The 17,661-nt window shown below is 41.0% G+C and overlaps 4 protein-coding genes across 6 annotated transcripts; 2 read left to right on the forward strand and 2 right to left on the reverse strand.

Annotated features, from left to right (window-relative positions):
• The first annotated feature begins 7,296 nt into the window (after positions 1-7,296).
• LOC137725688 (uncharacterized) lies at positions 7,297-10,187 on the forward strand. Of its 2 annotated transcripts, none has more exons than XM_068464458.1 (4): positions 7,297-7,557; positions 8,029-8,299; positions 9,170-9,233; positions 9,437-10,187. In XM_068464458.1, exons 1-4 carry the CDS (start codon positions 7,490-7,492, stop codon positions 10,021-10,023), a joined length of 990 nt encoding a protein of 329 aa, XP_068320559.1. In that variant the 5' UTR covers positions 7,297-7,489; the 3' UTR covers positions 10,024-10,187. The 2 variants fall into 2 exon arrangements, with proteins under 2 accessions (XP_068320559.1, XP_068320560.1); XM_068464459.1 differs by having other exon boundaries at positions 7,301-7,557; positions 9,173-9,233.
• A 1,677-nt stretch (positions 10,188-11,864) lies between these two features.
• LOC137725676 (putative GDP-L-fucose synthase 2) lies at positions 11,865-15,913 on the forward strand. Of its 2 annotated transcripts, XM_068464446.1 has the most exons (3): positions 11,865-11,964; positions 12,119-13,082; positions 15,780-15,913. In XM_068464446.1, the coding sequence occupies exons 1-2, from the start codon at positions 11,946-11,948 to the stop codon at positions 13,072-13,074; spliced, it is 975 nt and encodes a 324-aa protein (XP_068320547.1). In that variant the 5' UTR covers positions 11,865-11,945; the 3' UTR covers positions 13,075-13,082; positions 15,780-15,913. The 2 variants fall into 2 exon arrangements, with proteins under 2 accessions (XP_068320547.1, XP_068320546.1); XM_068464445.1 differs by lacking the exon at positions 15,780-15,913 and having other exon boundaries at positions 12,119-13,266.
• LOC137725677 (EPIDERMAL PATTERNING FACTOR-like protein 4) lies at positions 13,404-14,554 on the reverse strand. The gene is made up of 2 exons (XM_068464447.1): positions 14,429-14,554; positions 13,404-14,339 (listed from the first exon to the last, which is right to left on the reverse strand). The coding sequence occupies exons 1-2, from the start codon at positions 14,552-14,554 to the stop codon at positions 14,115-14,117; spliced, it is 351 nt and encodes a 116-aa protein (XP_068320548.1). The 3' UTR covers positions 13,404-14,114.
• On the reverse strand, positions 14,588-17,251 carry LOC137725675 (uncharacterized). Its single transcript, XM_068464444.1, has 8 exons — positions 16,831-17,251; positions 16,634-16,744; positions 16,426-16,560; positions 16,211-16,315; positions 15,757-15,926; positions 15,531-15,630; positions 15,171-15,401; positions 14,588-14,718 (listed from the first exon to the last, which is right to left on the reverse strand). The coding sequence occupies exons 1-8, from the start codon at positions 17,176-17,178 to the stop codon at positions 14,620-14,622; spliced, it is 1,299 nt and encodes a 432-aa protein (XP_068320545.1). The 5' UTR covers positions 17,179-17,251; the 3' UTR covers positions 14,588-14,619.
• Between the last annotated feature and the right edge of the window lie 410 nt (positions 17,252-17,661).

The raw sequence follows: 17,661 nt of genomic DNA on the forward strand, positions 1-17,661 counted from the left end.
AACCTCCGGCCATCATGGCCGAGTTACTCCAAGGCAAAAAAGTGATCGATCGTGACTTTGAAACCACGATTAAAGAATTCAAAAAATGAATCAAACTCTTTCTTCACTTCCCCTGCAAGAGCCATTAATCAAAGTCCGACAGAATATCTTCCCGTCATTTCTTCACGAAACTTTAGAATACATGCAGGAATTCCACAAGAAGCATTCCGCTAACGACTTATACGGCATGCCCAAAGCATGCCAAGAGGCTCTCGATCTTACATTAACTTGCCCCGATGTTGAACAAATCATCCAAAAGACCACGGACCAAGGGATAAAGGCTAGGATCTAGCATATACACGAAGCTCGAGTTCTCAGCTTTGAGGTAGACCCATACACTGATATTGATGCTGCTGACCTCCCTTTCTTTCTTGAGGATCTCCAGTATTTATGGTACCATTTTGAAGTTTTTTCAGCCGTTTCCCTCTTCGACCTCACAGCCAATGAGAAAAGGCGCATATCACGATTAGATGCTTATCTTGACACAAGAGACACTCGCATCACATATCAAGAACGGACTCGCAAGGCTTTACAACACTAAATCCCTACACCGAGCGAGCCCAAATTCAATGGTCAGAATGAACCGGATCCGTGGATGCACCGCAGGACCGGATTCTCGTGGCGACTGAAGAAGAGCAAGTAGATGATACGCATAAGCAAGATACTTCAACCTAAAACCCAAAAGACGAAGATCACAACCCAATGTGTCATTTGGTCCTCGATAACATGGAAATCAACAATGTCCATATCTTACCTACCGAGTTCCAGCCAACTACATCTTAGCCAAACTTCCTGGATGGCGACGAGGTTGCCAAGGAAGCCACACAAGTCAACTTTATGGCCGCTGAAGAAATTGAGTTGGTAATAAAAGAAGATAAACTTAAAGCAGCTATTGCCAAATTGTTTCCTCGCTCTTCATCATTTAAAGCCATTATATGTTACGGCTTATATTGAAGGATATCTGATATCCAAAATTTTCGTCTACTGTGGAGCAATGGTTAACATCATGCCCGTTACTATCATGAAGGCATTACGTCATTCCAATGATGAACTTATTCCATCAGGGGTCACCATGAGCTGCTTTGTCAGTGACAAATCCCAGACCAATGGAGTGCTTTTGTTAGAAGTAAATATCGCAGGTCGTAATCACATGACCGCATTTTTCATAGTTGATTCGAAGATCGAGTATAATGCATTGCTCGGTCGTGACTGGATCCATCAAACGAGTTGCATCCCCTCATCATTATATCAGGTCCTCATCTTCTAGGATGGCAAATCAGTCGTGGTTCATCCAGCTAACAATCAGCTATTCAAAGCTAATATAATTCAGGTTTGTTATTATGATAATCATGTTGGCTACATCACCCTATAAGGTTTTAACGAGGAAGGACGGCCGTCTCGAATCTCAGTTCAGAAAGCCATTGAGGTAGGTGTCAAGACTGCTCACCAGGATTTGGTGAGACTCAGGTTGGCCGACCTGATTGCTGATTCTGATATCAGATACCAAACAAGATAGATGCCGGGCCGTGGTTTCATCCATCGTGGGACGATTGCTGGCCCATTAGTATGCTATTTCCAAGCAACTGAATTCAAGCTTGAACTTGGTAGAGTTTCTCGCCGAATGAGACAACGGTCCAATTCTATCACTTGACAAGGTTCAAGCTGCCCCAGCTGAGCTCCAAGATAGTTGGTCCCAAGTCAATGACCTTTTAGAAGAAATAAATGTTGGAACGGTCGAAGACCCGCAACCTTTATTTATTATTGCTTTGTTACCCCAACCATGAAAACCGAGCTTTGTAATTTACTTGGAGTTACCATGAAATGCTTCGTTTAGACCGAACGTTCGTTGAGCACGAATTACGCATCAAACTTGGTTGTAAACCATTCCCCCAACCCCCCCTCGGACGATTCTCAACCAAAGTACAACTCAGCATAAAATATGAACTCGTTCGACTTTTAAAAGTCAAGTTCATTCAGACAGCTCAATACGTCAAATGGTTCACAAACATCGTCCTAATTTTAAAGAAAAGTGGTGCTCTACATATTTGTATTGATTTTCAAAATTTGAATTTGGTCAACCGCTAAAGATGAAAATACAATGCTAATTTTAGATTTGCTAATCGATAGAGCAACAAACCACGAGATGTTATCATTCATGGATCGTCATCCTGGTTATAACTAGATTTTCATTGCTGAGGCCGATGTCCACAAAACTGTTTTTCGTTGCCCGGGGGCACTCGGGACTTACGAATGGGTTGTCATTTCATTCGGCCTTAAAAACGCTAGTGCCACGTACCAACGCGCTATGAATACTATTTTTCATGATTTAATTGGTACCATCGTCGAGGTCTATATTGATGATGCTGTAGTCAAATTGAAATGTCGCCGAACACATTTAGATGATCTTCGGCAAGCTTTCCTTCGTATGCGCCAACATAACCTTAAAATGAATCTTGCCAAATGCGCATTTAGTGTATCGGCCTGCAACTTCTTAGGTTTCCTTGTACATCATCATGGCATCGAGGTGGACGCAAATAAAGCTCAAGTGATCATTGATGCCCCATCCCCGACAACCAAGAAGAAATTACAATCACTCCTCGGAAAAATTAATTTCCTCCACCGTTTCATTTATAATTCGGCAGGGAAGATGAAAATTTTCTCTACGCTCTTGAAACTTAAGGATTCTAACAAATTCGAATGGCGTGAGGAGCACCAAGATGCGTTCACACAAATTAAGGTGTCTCTCACTACCCCACCTATCCTTGTGCCACCTTAGTGCGGTAAACCCCTCAAGTTGTATATCTCGACTGCTGAGAAGTCTGTTGGCTGTCTTTTTGCACAAGATAATGACACGGGACGGGAGTAGGCCATTTTTTATCTTAGCCGGAATCTTAACTCAGCCAAGATAAATTATTCACCCGTCAAAAAACTTTGTTTGGCTTTGTTCTTCGCTGCGTCCAAGATCCGGCATTACATGCTCTCTTCCATTACATAAGTCATCGCCCAAACAGACGTTCTTCAATATATGTTTAATCAGCCGATAGTGAAAGGTCGCATCGGAAAATGGACAATGGTGCTGTCCGAATTTAGTTTGCAATATGTGCCCTAAAAAGCTGTAAAAGGACAGGCGTTAGCCGATTTCTTAGCTCAACATCCCTCTCCATACAATTTTGGGGGCAACGACATCGAAATTGGCATGGTGGAAACACGTGATAATTATTGGACACCGTATTTTGATGGCTCTAGTACCTCGAGCTGGCGTTGGAATCGTCATCCAATCCTCGGATCACTACTGATGGTATTTTGCTTTCAAGCTGGAGTTCGATTGTACGAATAATCAGGCCGAATACAAAGCCTTTATCATCGGCCTTAATGTCCTTCACAACTTAAGGCCAGCCGCATGCTCATCTTTGGCAATTCAGAACTTGTGATTAACCAACTCAATGGAAGTTTTCGTTGTATGACTTGTACTCTGGCGCCCTATTAGATGGTTGCCAACTATTTGGCTGAATCGTTTGAAGGCATCACATTCAAGCACATCTCACGAGTTCGAAACACTGACGCAGACGAATTAACTCGAATAGCCTCTAGAGCACAACTCCTAAGGTGGAGAGTTAGGCCGGGTTGTACCAGTCATGTGACGACCACACCCGACCCTGGTTAATCGACAAGTTTTCCAACGCGATCGTTGCACGAGTTATGTCCCTACCTTTGTTGTTGGCACGAGAAGATCCTGTAAATGTTTGCGTAGTCGAGACATTACCTGACGACTGGAGAAGTCAATTATGCAATATATCGATAATCTAGTGGTAACGACGACCTCAAGACAAGGGTACATGCCATAAATTACGTAATGTACCAGAATGATTTGTACTTAAAGGGTGAAGACGGTCTGTTGTTATTATGCCTCGGCGCGGAATAGGCCACCCAAGCAATTACAAAGGTACACGAAGGAATATACGGAGGTCATCAATCCGGACACAAGACGCGTTGGCTGCTTCGCCGACAAGACTATTTATGGTCGAGTATGTTGAAAGATTACATTGAATGTGTGCGAGGATGTGTACAATGTCAAATTTCTATTAAAGTTAAAATTGGTCGAGACTTAATCAGATTAGGATAAAGAGTCATAATCCGAGTATAATTTTAGCTCAGCCATGAGGGGATTTGCTACTATAAATAGAGAAGGGAGTGCATCATTCAAGGCCCTCCAATTCAACACACAAATTGCCCTGCGCAAAGCTTCTCAACAACCTTTGAGATTTTATCCTCTTCCCCTTTCTTCTCACCAACACATCTTCAGTTTGGATAAACAGGACTGTGAAGGCAACCGGTGACATCTTCAGTTTAGATAAACAGCATTGGAACCGTAGAATCATCTGATCAATAAGCACCTTCAATTTGGATAAACAACACTGCTTCGAGATCGACTGGTTATTTATCCAAGTCTCGGTCGACAAGGGTTTTCGAGTCCTTGTTGGTAAAGGTCATCTCATCAGTCTTCTCAGTGAAGTAAGGTGTTACAGGTTACTAAGCTCGACACGTTGACGCCGAGTCGTTTTATGATTCGATATTCATAAGTATCTTTTAGAGTTCGACATTCCGATGGCCGAACCACATTCACTATCAAGATATACATCTTTTTCAAGTACTTGTGTCCATATGGTCTAGTGCCAGTTCGACATGCTTATACTCTCACAAATATAATCACCGTGACTGAACTTGGTGCCGACGATTCGTGAACTTCACAGAACTAACAGTCTTGTCTTCAGGCTCTAGAACCCAAAGGCCGAGACGTGTTCCTTCCTTGACTGCAGTTGCAAAATCAAGAAGTCAGCAACACGCTCAACACAACATCAATACATTTTACTCCTCGGTCGAGCTCGACCTTCGAGTTGGCATGCCCTGTACATAACCAAAGGATGTAGTTAGCTTATTAGTTACTCGGCCTGCGAGCCACATAGGCTTGGTAGTTTTTAGGGCCAATAGATTCTTATGAAAGTTGTTTACCAAACTGTCTAGAATCAGAGTAGGAATAATGCTGATTCCAAACAGCTGTTTACCAAATATCTTTGAATTGGAATTAAAACTAGTATAATTACTAAACTGCCAATGTTCTTAATAAGTTAATTTATGTGCTAGATAATAACTTTAATTTCCATAGCACCATATACTTATAAATTATAGAAACTTTCTAACTCTTTATAATATATTTTATATTCCCCCCTTTTTTTTTCACCTCTTTAAAATCTGATTTTTTTTCCCTTCAAAAAAGACCTATTTCATTTCAATCTCGCTCTGCAATTAAGCGTTTCTCTAGACTACTAGAAATACACTATAGGCATACTTTAATTTCTTTAACTGTTTTTGTTCAGGCCATCATCTCCAAACACTACATATGCACCCTAGGCAAACTTGGCATTTAAAAAAAATATGTGGGGGGTATGAAGGGTAAAAATCATGCATTCATTCTTGTCCCCAATTCTTAGAATTCAATTTTCGACTCTCACCAAGGAATCCAATTCCTCCAAAAAGAGGAGTTAAATTCCATTTTCATGTAGACCCCACACAATTTTGATTCATCTATGTCTTAGCCAAAAATGTCACTTTTTCAGCACCGTGCACTGCTCTTTTATTCTATCATCAGAAAATAACTACTCGGTGGAAAAATCTAAAGCTAAGCAACTCACGAACGTCCTCCAACTGGAATTACTCCAAAATTCATCTATTTGGTCATGTTTTGACTAAGAGGAAGTCGAAAGTTCTATATTGAAAATATAATTCAAAGTATTAAAATTCTTCCAAAATAATAACCAAAATATACTAAGAATAGTGTTAAATATATAATATAAAATCTACTCATCAGTAAACACAAGAATTATCTATATTGAAAATCAAACCCCTTATTTTCATTTTGATTACGGGTGTATAAACATGCCCTTATGTCTTTTAGGGGCCGTTTGGTATGCAGACGGGACGGGACATGATGAGACGGGACAGGACGGGATGGAATAGTGGTTCCATGTGATGTTTGGTATGCGCAGGACAAAACGAGAGAGTTGTTCCGTTTTGCGTTTGGTAAGCGCAGGATGAAACGGAACCAAAACATTAAAATGACTAACTTACCCTTGTTCCGTCTGTTGTTTGGTACAATGTTTGCGACAGGACAGAACATTTTTTTTTTCTTCTTCTTCTTACTGCTGCTTATCTATGATATATTTTGTACACTATACCCAATCCAATCCAACAGAACCCAAAGACATCATATTTATAGATTTCAGCACATACAAATCAAAACTTGAACACTGAAAAAATGAATCCAGATTGAGAGATACCTCTGAATGCAGTACTGCTCAATAGGGGGAGTGGAAGCAGATAAACAGAGGCAGATCTTTGGTTGCAGATGCAGTGTTGGGGAGATCGAAGCACTACAAAATACAAAGAAATCAAAACAAGCAAATCAGAAAAGAATACAAATAAATTGAAGCACTACAAAATTAGGAACTGGGTGTTAATGAAATCGAAACAAGCAAATCAGAAAAGAATAATAATGCCACTTCAAATTTACATCAAAATTAATTAAAGTTAAGATTGGAGGATTTGTAAGAGTATGGGGTTTAATTTCAACAGTTGTCGCATGGATGCTATGGGGTTTAGTTTCAATCAGTCCAAGTGGGTAGGGTTTTTGACTGCGAGCCTCCAAAAAGTGGTACGAGGACTGAAAGCTACGTAGATACTCAAGCAACAACAAACAACAAACACCAAACCAAGAAAGAAACAAAAAGTACTACAAAATACAAGGAAAGAGAGACCAAGAGGCTACACAATCACAATCAGATCAAACCTGGAACGGAGATGCAGAGCTGAAGTTCACGGATAAGAGGATGAGGAGGAAGGTTGCGAAGGGGAGATGGAAGGATGATAGTTAGGGTTTGTTGTATGATTTAGATGGTGTAAATATTGAAAAAGTTAAGGGGTTTTATAATTTTTGTGTTCCACGGGACGGAATGACATGTTCCAGGGGGAGGTGAAACGAAAATTTAACCCAGTTTCGTTCCGTGGAATAACATGTTCCACATAATTTAGCGCATCAAACATGAAACGGAACGCCTCCGTCCCACTCCGTTCCGTTCCACTCCATTCTGTTTCATCCCACATACCAAACGCGCCCTTACACATCCGAGTCTCCCAGACTCCGTCTCTTGTGCCAACCCAAAAAAAAAAGAAAAAGAGTTCGGCGTGGCAGGAATGATCGTTATCAAATCCTCGCCTGACCCGCTTAACATTTTGATCGTGCGGTCAAAATCACATCTCTCTCGAACAATACACCACACAAACCCCACAAACAGAAACGGAAAAACCCTAGCTACCAATCTGCCCCACTGTTCCAGTGACCCAGAGTGCCCCCCCCTCCCCCCCCTCTCTCTCGACTGGTGGCAGTACCGGCTCTATGTCGCGACGAGACAGTCGGGATTCCGACTCCAGACGACACCGTTCCAGGTTTGACAGAGAACCCAGGTATTAAATTGGGGGCTTAATTGGGTTTAACGATTTAATGCGTTCAGATTGAGCTACTGTCGCAATAGATGTAGCATTTTCGTGAGTTCTGAATTCGTATGAAATTTGATGGTAATAACAAAATTGATTGATCTGTATATCAATACATATGAGAGTAATGCAGAACATAGCGATTTCTCGTGGTATTTAATATTTAATTGAAACAAAATGTTAATTCAAGCAGGTAGATTGTGTGCTTTGTTAAAAAAGAAATGTTAATTTAGGACTAATGTTTCATTTTTGTGAGCATTTGATTGAAAGATTCTATCTTTATGTCGAATGTCATTGCCTAAGTAGCTTAATTTACGTTTTGAAAGGTAATTTTGAAGTTAATCGTCTCCAGTATATGTTTGCAACATGGTTATAATCTTATAGAAATAGTTTGTTTTTAAGTAGAATCCTACTGTTAATGATTGTCACTGGTTGCCTCAGTCCCAAGAGGTCCCGGAGGGGTGAGAAAGATGAAAAAGACAGAATCGCCAGCAAAGGTAATTTAGAAAGTGCGAAGCAGAGTGACCAGGATCAGAAGCACCGCCTGAGGCTGCAAGATACATTGCCACTTGAATCTACATTAGCACCCGACTCAAAGGTGGAAAATGGGGATTCCAGAAAAGAATCCGATAAGAAACCCAGTGGACATCATGAAGGAACCAAGCACTCCACTAATCCATCTGAAATACCCCGGTCTCAATCTTATTTTCAGGTAGTGTATAGATTTATGAATATCATCAACTTGTTTTTCATTTCATGCATGATGATGAACTAATCTCTTGCATTCAATTTAGCTTAGTGATAATGTGGATTTTCTTGCAAAATACCACTGCCGAATATATTTTAGCTTGGTGATAATTTAGTTACTAACGTGCAATTGGTGTTAATGATTTTCTGGGCTGTGTCTAACCTCTGAGCCTATGACACTGCATGTCTTCTGTAGTTAATGTGTATTACATAGTGTGTATTCTGTAGGAACTGCCATATGGTCTCATCCACAAACTTCCATTGTTCAATGCATATTATTCGTCAGTATAGAACAATATTAGCAGACTTGTACATTGTTCACTTCCATTCGTTGAGGGTTTTACACGTCAGCAGGTTGTAGCAGTACATAGTTATTACTCTTGAATTTATGGTATGGTATTAAGGGTTAACTTCTACATCAAAAGCAAGATATTTCTTATTAGATAAATAGACAGCAGTGCACAAGAAAATGCGGTGATTTAATCATGTTTTGTTCCCTTGTTATGACGAAATACAGTATTGGATTTAAAGTCGAAGCTAATTGTTATGCATCCGTACATGCAAGTGATTAAAGTTTGAAATGAAACACTTTCTCCTATTCTTATTATTGTGCATTGGAATGAGTTCAAACATGCTTAAGTCTTATTTCCACTTTGATTTGAAATTGCTCAGCTAAGAACCTACTCTGTTGAGTTTACTTATGTTTTTGCTATTCAGTGTATGCAAACCTTTTTACTGGGCTGATGTAGCGGGATTCTTGATCTGCCGCATTCCTTCAAGTGGTCCTTGTATATAACAATATTAGGCTTGCCTGTGCATGTCTGTTGTCTTGTAGCAGCACGATGAGCGTGGTAATGCTGGGCAAGTTGTTCGAAGCTCTGGTCGTGGTTCAACTGCTGGTGAGGTTCCTTGTCATAATTCATCATTTGATTATTAATCACTGTTCTTTTTATGCACTATAAATTAAACATCTCACTAAAAAAGCAAAGGATAAAAGCCTTTTGCGTGCCTGTCATTTTTTCACATAATCTATATGGCATGTAATACTTGAATACCATTTACTGTGGGTACAATGTAATTTACTTTTCCTGTTCTACTTTAGAGCGTGGATCGTGGAGGGATCCAAAGGATAGGCATGATGATAGGACAGTGAGCAAGACAACAACTAATGATTCAAGGTCAAGAAATGAGAAAGCTAAGGGGGGTGAAAACAGGAACTGGCGCCATGATGGGTTCTTTGAAATGGAGGCTGATCCACCATCGGCAAGGAAAAGACCTGCATTCAGGGAGAAGAAGATTCCTGTCGAGTCTGATAATGCTGACAAGACAGCAGCAGAGACTGCAAAGTCAAGCCATCCTGACCCTTCCATGGAAGGAAGCAGAAAAAAGGAGGAAAGAGGGCACAACCCACGCCACACGGATAGATCTGAGAAGCAATTTGCAGGAGAGAGGGGGTCTTACCGAAGAGATGCACCACCGGGTGTCTTTCCTTCGAGAGAGAGGTACACTGGTGGTGCTGGCCGGAACAACAGAGGAAGAGATAGATTCAGTGTGAGACAAGGGTATAATTCTAGTATGGGTCGTGCTGAGAAATGGACGCATGATTTGTATAACGAGGCTAATAGGAGTCCAACGCCGAAAAATGAAGAGGATCTAATTGCAAAGGTGGAAGCACTTTTGGCTTCGTAGGATCGGATCTGCATGCTGATGGCAATAGGTATTTTATCTGCAGAACACTGTCTATTGTGTCTTTAAGCGTCTCTTTTGCATGTTTAACGTAATTAAGATATTCGCTTGCTTTTTTGTAAAACCCGATTGCTGATATAAGTATCGAAAACTTTTTAAAACATTCCCATCATACGAGTAGTTTTATTTTACCAACGAAGATGTATGTAGATCTAGCGGGATCTCTCTGCCTTTTGGCCGCAGCAGGTTGAAATTGCTTCCTGCCGAGAGAATGTCAGCTACCTAAACATTTGCATAACTGATGGCGATGAGTTTGCCATTTGAGGTTTCCTTCTGTTGATACACTTGCTTCCATCCTGTTGATCCTTTTGCTTTTGGTGGTCCGAATGCGATGTTCATCCTCATCGGCCATTGTCTTGTCAATCAAACTATCGGCACCGCCCGACGTAGCTAGGGTTTTTAGTGTTAGTACCATACTACGCACGTTTAGATAAACAAAGTCAAATGCGTCACTTGCCAATGAAATAAACTAAGTTTTTGTCCATATGTTCTCGTTTGATTGACATAAGACGCCATGTAAGTTGTTTTCGTGGGTTGCAGTCCATTAACTCAGTAGTTCAGCTATGTAAACGTATTTTGTATCCGTGTATTGTCATAAAAATTTACAACCGTGCCGTTAACGAAAACCACCACCCAGGGGAGACGGCCCATAAAATCCGACCTGTGTGGGAGGTGCCTATCGTTATGGTAAACAATATTTAGTTGTTTCTCAAAAAAATAAATAAATAAAAGTTTTGTAATATATGATATCTATTTTGCATCTAATTAAATAAATATAATTGAAGCATGAAAAATTGCATGCTTTGACGAAAACAGAAAGCAACATTGCATGAGAACATGTCATATAAACCAATTGCTCCACAATCGTCCTCCAATAAAGGGTTGCACTTAAAGTGACCATCACGATCCACCAAAAAGGCTAAATGTTGACGGCCTAAATAATACCTGATGTGATTCATCCCATAGTAATTGATGCTGGTGTCTCCTCTCTCGTGAACTATTTATGTGGTTTGTCAAATAATGAGTTCTACATGCGAGAGGAGTACTAGCATCATTTACTATGAGATTAACCACAAATCACATCATGACTTATTTTCTAAGTTTGCCCCTTGCAATGGTTTGGAGTCGGCTACAAACCTCCTTCCTTCCTTGTCCCTCTACTCATTCTCTTCACCATTTACCCGCACATACATCTTCCCCATCTATCCAACCATTATTTTGTGAGCAACCTTCCATGCTCTAATGGAATGCCATTCTCAAACCCATTTATATGCGCCCTTTTTGGGATAGATTGATGGGTTTGAGTCAGGCTTGTGATTGTGGTGGGTCGAAATCGCCTTCTACGGATTATTTTCACGGTGACCGTACCCCCTCCCTCCCTAAATGTTTTAGTGGCTGAGCCGCCTTCCTTATATTAAATTCGAGTTGGAGGCACCCTCCAAGGGCCATGACTGTTGAAGATCTAGCTTGATTCAGTGATGGTTATGGATCCATGACTAGATTTGTTAGGGGTGGCACTTTTAGTGGGTCTATCAAACCAACCCGCTCGATATGAATTGGATTGGGTTGGGTTATAAACACTAACAATTTATTTATGAGAAAAAACTTGATTACTCGTTCAATAAGTGAGTTAGGTTGGGTTGAAGTATTATTTAACTCAATTGAAACTAACTCACCTGAGTTATATTAATTTTTTTTTTTTTTAACAAACGATATTATCTTAACTACATAATAACACTGCACCTAAAAATAAAAAAGAAATCAATTAAATCAACTCCGGAAACCGCAAGGACAAAGCAATCCCAGTGCTCACCCGTTTACTAGTCTCTTCCCAGATTTTCCTGCACTACTGAAGCAAATACAACATGAGTGGCGCCAATAACGGTACTCTCTCTCTCTCTCTCTCTCTCTCCAATCTGTTTGGTATCTGAGAAAATCTAACCTCATACAACTTTCTCAGCAACCAAACAAACATGACACAATTAAATCTTTCAGATCCCCATACTCTCAATTGTAATCTCTCTCCCTCTCTCTACAGATGCCACTTCGCCTTCCTTCCTCTCCGACAAATCGGCCAGGATCTTCGTAGCCGGCCACCGCGGCCTCGTCGGCTCCGCCATCGTCCGCAAGCTCCAAGCCCTAGGCTTCACCAACCTTGTCCTCCGCACCCACGCCGAGCTCGACCTCACCCGCCAAGCCGACGTCGAGTCCTTCTTCGCCGCCGAGAAACCCCGATTCGTGATCCTCGCCGCCGCTAAAGTCGGCGGCATTCACGCCAACAACACCTACCCGGCGGATTTCATCGCCGTCAATCTCCAGATCCAGACCAACGTCATCGACGCCGCCTACCGATTCGGAGTCAAGAAGCTCTTGTTCCTCGGCTCCTCCTGCATTTACCCCAAATTCGCTCCTCAGCCCATCCCGGAGAACGCATTGCTGACGGGCCCGCTCGAGCCCACGAACGAGTGGTACGCCATTGCCAAGATCGCCGGGATCAAGATGTGCCAGGCGTATCGGATTCAGTACAATTGGGATGCAATTTCTGGGATGCCCACCAATTTGTACGGGCCGCATGATAACTTTCACCCCGAAAATTCGCACGTTTTGCCGGCACTGATGAGGCGGTTTCATGAGGCAAAGGTGAAGGGTGCAGAGGAGGTGGTGGTGTGGGGGACCGGAAGCCCCTTGAGGGAGTTTTTGCATGTCGATGATTTGGCGGATGGGGTGGTGTTCATGATGGAGAGTTACAGTGGGTTGGAGCATGTCAATGTGGGGAGTGGCAAGGAAGTGACTATCAAGGAGTTGGCTGAACTTGTCAAGGAGGTTGTTGGGTTCGAGGGACGGCTTGTCTGGGACTCTACTAAGCCGGATGGAACTCCGAGGAAGCTCATGGATAGCTCGAAGCTCGCAGGCTTGGGATGGATGCCAAAGATCTCGCTGAAAGACGGGCTTGTTGATACTTATAGCTGGTACTTGGAGAATGTCAAGCAGTGATAATGCAGGTGATTCCATTGCATTGGTTTTCGTTTTTGTTATCATCCTTAAATTGTTATTGTTCTTAGTTACATGTAAAATGAGGAGCCCGGCCTACCTTGGATGTTGATTCTGTATCGATTATGTCGAATAAGTTATCTGTGCATTAGTTGTTACTAGAACCAAGTGAGCTATTTGTTTTTACAGATTAAACCATTTTAGGTAATTGAATATATATATGTTCAATAAAACCTTCTTGTTATTAAGATTCCCAAAGTAGCAGTAGACTTCATTATCTTTTTAGTTAAGCGGTTTGATCTTCTTCTTTGCATCGATTTGGTTCTCTACCCTCCCTCTTTCCTTATCTTCCGAAGCTTCCTATCTGTGCCCCTACGTTTGCAATGATTTAGTTCCCGTTTGAGAGACTTGAGTAGGGTAACCTCAAAACCTCAAGGTGTCCACTTCTTTAACCGAAATGCCCTTCAAAAATTGGTCATAGGCTGTCAACTTTTGTAAGTCATATCACACAAAGTCAAGTTCTTTGTGTGATGATTGAAAATTCAAGGGTCAAGGACCAAATGAGGTGTTCGATTAACACGGACACCCACAGCAGAAACTAAGCTCCATTGTAGGTTTAAGAGATGAAAAGAAGTGGACAACGTAGTCGGTTAGCCTCCAACTCAGGAATGCCTGATTTGTAACCTTTGATCTAGGCTCTCGCTCGCTCACTTGAGCTTTCAACACATTCAGTAACTCTTGGGGTATTTAATTCTCAGTCCCAGTACACAAATAACTGGAGAACCATGGTGGCATAGCATACATTTTGAATTGCACAAATAAACCTATTTTATATGCTATTTATACATGCATTTATAGTGAAAAGTTCTTACATACGACACGTTCCTCACGCTGCGAAAAAAGCGTGGCATTGCCTCTGTCATGTTTAAGAATTTTTCTGCACATAATTAGGTGTGCGTGAACGTTAACTTGTACTAATCTAGAGAAAACCTCTTATAGCTAGCCCTAATTTACATGCAGCAGTAGAGTTAATTCTAGCCAGCTTAAGGGGAAAATATACTGTCACCACAGGCACATCTCCACACCTGTGGATAGTACTCGTTCTCTTCCAATACCATTGCTCGGACAGATACTTGAACGGGCATGCAAGGCTCACACTCGTTACATTTTGAATGACAAGTTGCTGGATACGACCCTCTCCTTTCCTTTTTAACAATCCCTTTCCCTTTAGACACCCCGTGATCATTCGGTGTTGGCATCCCGACAGCCTAACACAGAATTCAGAAAACGAGATGATAAAAACAGATAATTAGAGTTCATAATTTAATTAGAAAAGAGTGTCGGATGAAGTACTCACCGGCGAAGGTGATGGAGACGGTGATGGAGAGGTAGCTAAGTTGCTGGACTGAACCAGTCGAGAAGAAATGAGCACGGTGAGCAAGAGGGCAAACAGAAGTTTTCTAGGATTTGCTGCTGATTGCATTTTTCTTTCTGTTTGAGGCAATGCTCTGTTTGGCTTGGTATAAAAGCTGTTTTCTTCCCCTTTTTTCAATTAAATTGAAATTTTTGAATTGGTCTGGTACATGAAGGTGCAGGCGAGAGTATGCGATCAATGTTGTTGCAGTGGTTGAAAATTAGGGTAAGATTCTGAAATAGTCAAGGTGCTCCTCACGTGTTAGGTAAGGGAGAATATGATCATCTTGCAAGGGTGGTCACGTGTGTATGACACCATCAAGATGTTAGCAGAAATAAAAAGGCTTTTTGTTTTTGTTTGGAAAATGATTTACGCACGTTACGTGCTCTTGTTTAATGCCAATACTTACAAGAACCCATAACTCACACTTTTGGGGAGCTTGAAGGGGAAAAAGAAAAGGGATAATAAACAGTTTTAGGTGTATCAAATGAAGAACTCAAGTTGATAGGATAATACTACAACAGAAATTTTGCTAGTGCAACCCCAATAATATTTGAATGAGTTACAAAACTATCAAAATTACAGAAAAACTAATTATGGTCTGCAGACTGTTTGGCCACTTTGACCGGCATTAACGGACTTTCGGGCATTAACACCTACGGAAGCAAGAAGAGATCTATCTTACCTGAATATCTTCTATATCAGTTAGAGTGTTCTCAGTTGACCTCTTGTTCGGTAAGTTCACCACCAACTGACCACATGCCCCACTTATATCTTGACCCATTTCCTTGCGAACTGTTGTTCGAATGCCGTATGTGCCTCGTAGAATTTTCTGGAAGTTCGTTACTTTGTTTTCATTACTGGTTGTGAATTTACTCAGAATACCAATTGGATTAAAAGGTATTAAATTAATGACCTGTAGGACCGCAAACAGCAAATGCAAAGGTTATTTTGGATATATATATATATATATATATATGAAACACAGACACACAAAAGAGACTGAAGTTCCTCATATGCTGCAGGTTCATAGATTAGAACTCACCACTTGAAATGTCTCTAGCAATTTTCCGAGTTGGTGTGCATGTTGCTCTTCATCATTCACTCCATCAAGCATTATGTACTCAATGAAGATTTTCTGCTGACTAAAGAATCAGATTGAAGGGCAATAGTGAGATTCTCTAGGAGTGTAAAACAACAGAATGAGTTTCATTGTAAAGAAATGAAGGCTAAAGAATTTACTAAACGCATGAGGTGTAACAAAACTTTACGTGCTCTTTTGATATTCTTGCAGTGTATCCATAAGCTTTACCAAAGGAAAAGCCCGAGCCGCAGGCATTATCTGACAACGAATTTCTTGGACTGGTGCATGAAGTGAAATTGCTAAGTTCAGACCTGGAAGATCACTATGAAGCTTTTTGATAGCATGAATAATGCCGACCTACAGAAGATTAGATGAACAACTGATAGACCAGTAAGCCAAATGCTTGTAGCAATTGCCAACTACATCATTACTAATGCAACTATGATTGACCCCCACTCAACGAAAGAAGCAAAAGAGTATTACGTACTACCCAATTTACTAAGATCCACCAAATCTAAAAACTACAAAACTTTGATTATATAATCAAATAGAATAGCATGAGAAAGTTAATAAGATCCACCATATCTGAATGTTTTGGCAGATAAAAGATCTTAGACAAAATGGTAGTTTTCGATGCCTACCGTCGACACAGTAATTTTCTTTGGCGACAAGTGAAATGGCGATCCAGTCATGACATGAATCGCTTCCACTAAGGAACCATAGTTATTCAACGGTTCTCCCATTCCCTGACAGAATACACAAAATCAAAGAGTTCAACATTCAACGGTTCCCATATTTCCTCCATATCTATATCATTCAATAACAATCACAAATGAAGTAAAGAAAAAACAATTACCATGAACACAATATTGCGTATAGGCGAAATGCGAGAAGCATGAACCAGTTGCTCCACAATCTCCCCCGATGTCAGATTGCTCTTAAACCCCATACTCCCGGTAGCACAGAAAGTACAACCCATTTTGCAACCAACCTATACACATCAACATAAACATTCAGTACCAGAAATTTCGACACGAAAACAAAAAATTTCAAAACTTTGATACCTGAGATGATACACACAAGGTGGACCTAGGACCACCAGGGCGGGGCTTGCCGTCATACTTTCCCAAGCGGCTGTCATATCGCATAATCACAGCCTCCACAAGAGCCCCATTCTAACAAAAACAAAATAATGTGAGAATTTTTTTCACAGCGGCATTTTATCAAACAGTTTGTGTGGAGCGTAAGAAATTGGGCAAACCTGGAGTTTTATGAGGAGCTTGGTGGTGAGTTGGTCTGAGGAGTCCATGACCTTGTGGACGGAGGAGGTTAGGGTTTTGAATTTGGAGTTCAGGAGAGGGTACGCTGCCGAGGGCAAAGATGGAATTTGGTCGAATTGGGCATCGGGGTTTTGGATCACCTGCTTCCATATGTAGGGGATCAAGCTGGGCTTGACCCCGGAATTTTCCAATTCCGATTTCAGCTCTCCGGCGTCGAAGATTGATCGAAACGCCGTCGTATTTCGCGCGCTTTGCATAGTTTTGAATGCTGGTTTGGGTGTTGCCGCAACGGAATCGGAGTGTGGCTTATGGCTCTGTTGGGAAATCATCCGTCGGGGAAGGAAACCGTGAAAGAGCGTCTGAAAAATAAATTAAAACGACGTCAGGTTGCCCCTTGTGTGAAAGTTTATGGCCCAATCAGAAAATAAAAAAAGATTTACCTGTACTTCTAGGAGAAATTCTAAGGTCCGGAAATCGAATGACTCATTTCATACGCCACAAAGAAAAAAGGGATTTGATTATAAACAGTGTTTGAAATTTATCTTCACCATCAAGATGGTTCTTGAAATTGAAAATTAATCAATGTAGTATTTGAAAATAGTTGTAGCAAATCAATGTGGTTTTGCCGTGACAATTCTGTTCAAAATTCGGTTAAATGTTGATGTGTCACATAAATGAGCCCCACAATATTTACAGATTTTTATTACAAATGATCCCTGAAATTGACTCACACCATCAAGATGATCCCTAAAAGTGACCCACAGCATGAAGATGGTCGCTAAAATGAAAAATCGATTAATGTAGTCCTTGAA

Source organism: Pyrus communis, chromosome 2 (assembly GCF_963583255.1).
Source record: "Pyrus communis chromosome 2, drPyrComm1.1, whole genome shotgun sequence".
Classification (NCBI taxonomy): domain Eukaryota; kingdom Viridiplantae; phylum Streptophyta; class Magnoliopsida; order Rosales; family Rosaceae; genus Pyrus; species Pyrus communis.

What these genes read in the sequence shown, in the direction of transcription:
- LOC137725688 (XM_068464458.1), top strand. Translation starts at nt 7,490, where the DNA reads ATGTCGCGACGAGACAGTCGGGATTCCGACTCCAGACGACACCGTTCC. An exon ending in AGGTTTGACAGAGAACCCAG is followed by an intron (nt 7,558 to 8,028) that starts GTATTAAATTGG and finishes TGGTTGCCTCAG; the next exon opens with TCCCAAGAGGTCCCGGAGGG. An exon ending in GGTCTCAATCTTATTTTCAG is followed by an intron (nt 8,300 to 9,169) that starts GTAGTGTATAGA and finishes GTTGTCTTGTAG; the next exon opens with CAGCACGATGAGCGTGGTAA.
- LOC137725677 (XM_068464447.1), bottom strand. Translation starts at nt 14,554, where the DNA reads ATGCAATCAGCAGCAAATCCTAGAAAACTTCTGTTTGCCCTCTTGCTC. An exon ending in CGTCTCCATCACCTTCGCCG is followed by an intron (nt 14,340 to 14,428) that starts GTGAGTACTTCA and finishes ATTCTGTGTTAG; the next exon opens with GCTGTCGGGATGCCAACACC.
- LOC137725675 (XM_068464444.1), bottom strand. Translation starts at nt 17,178, where the DNA reads ATGATTTCCCAACAGAGCCATAAGCCACACTCCGATTCCGTTGCGGCA. An exon ending in CCTTGTGTGTATCATCTCAG is followed by an intron (nt 16,561 to 16,633) that starts GTATCAAAGTTT and finishes TGATGTGTATAG; the next exon opens with GTTGGTTGCAAAATGGGTTG. An exon ending in TACGCAATATTGTGTTCATG is followed by an intron (nt 16,316 to 16,425) that starts GTAATTGTTTTT and finishes GTATTCTGTCAG; the next exon opens with GGAATGGGAGAACCGTTGAA.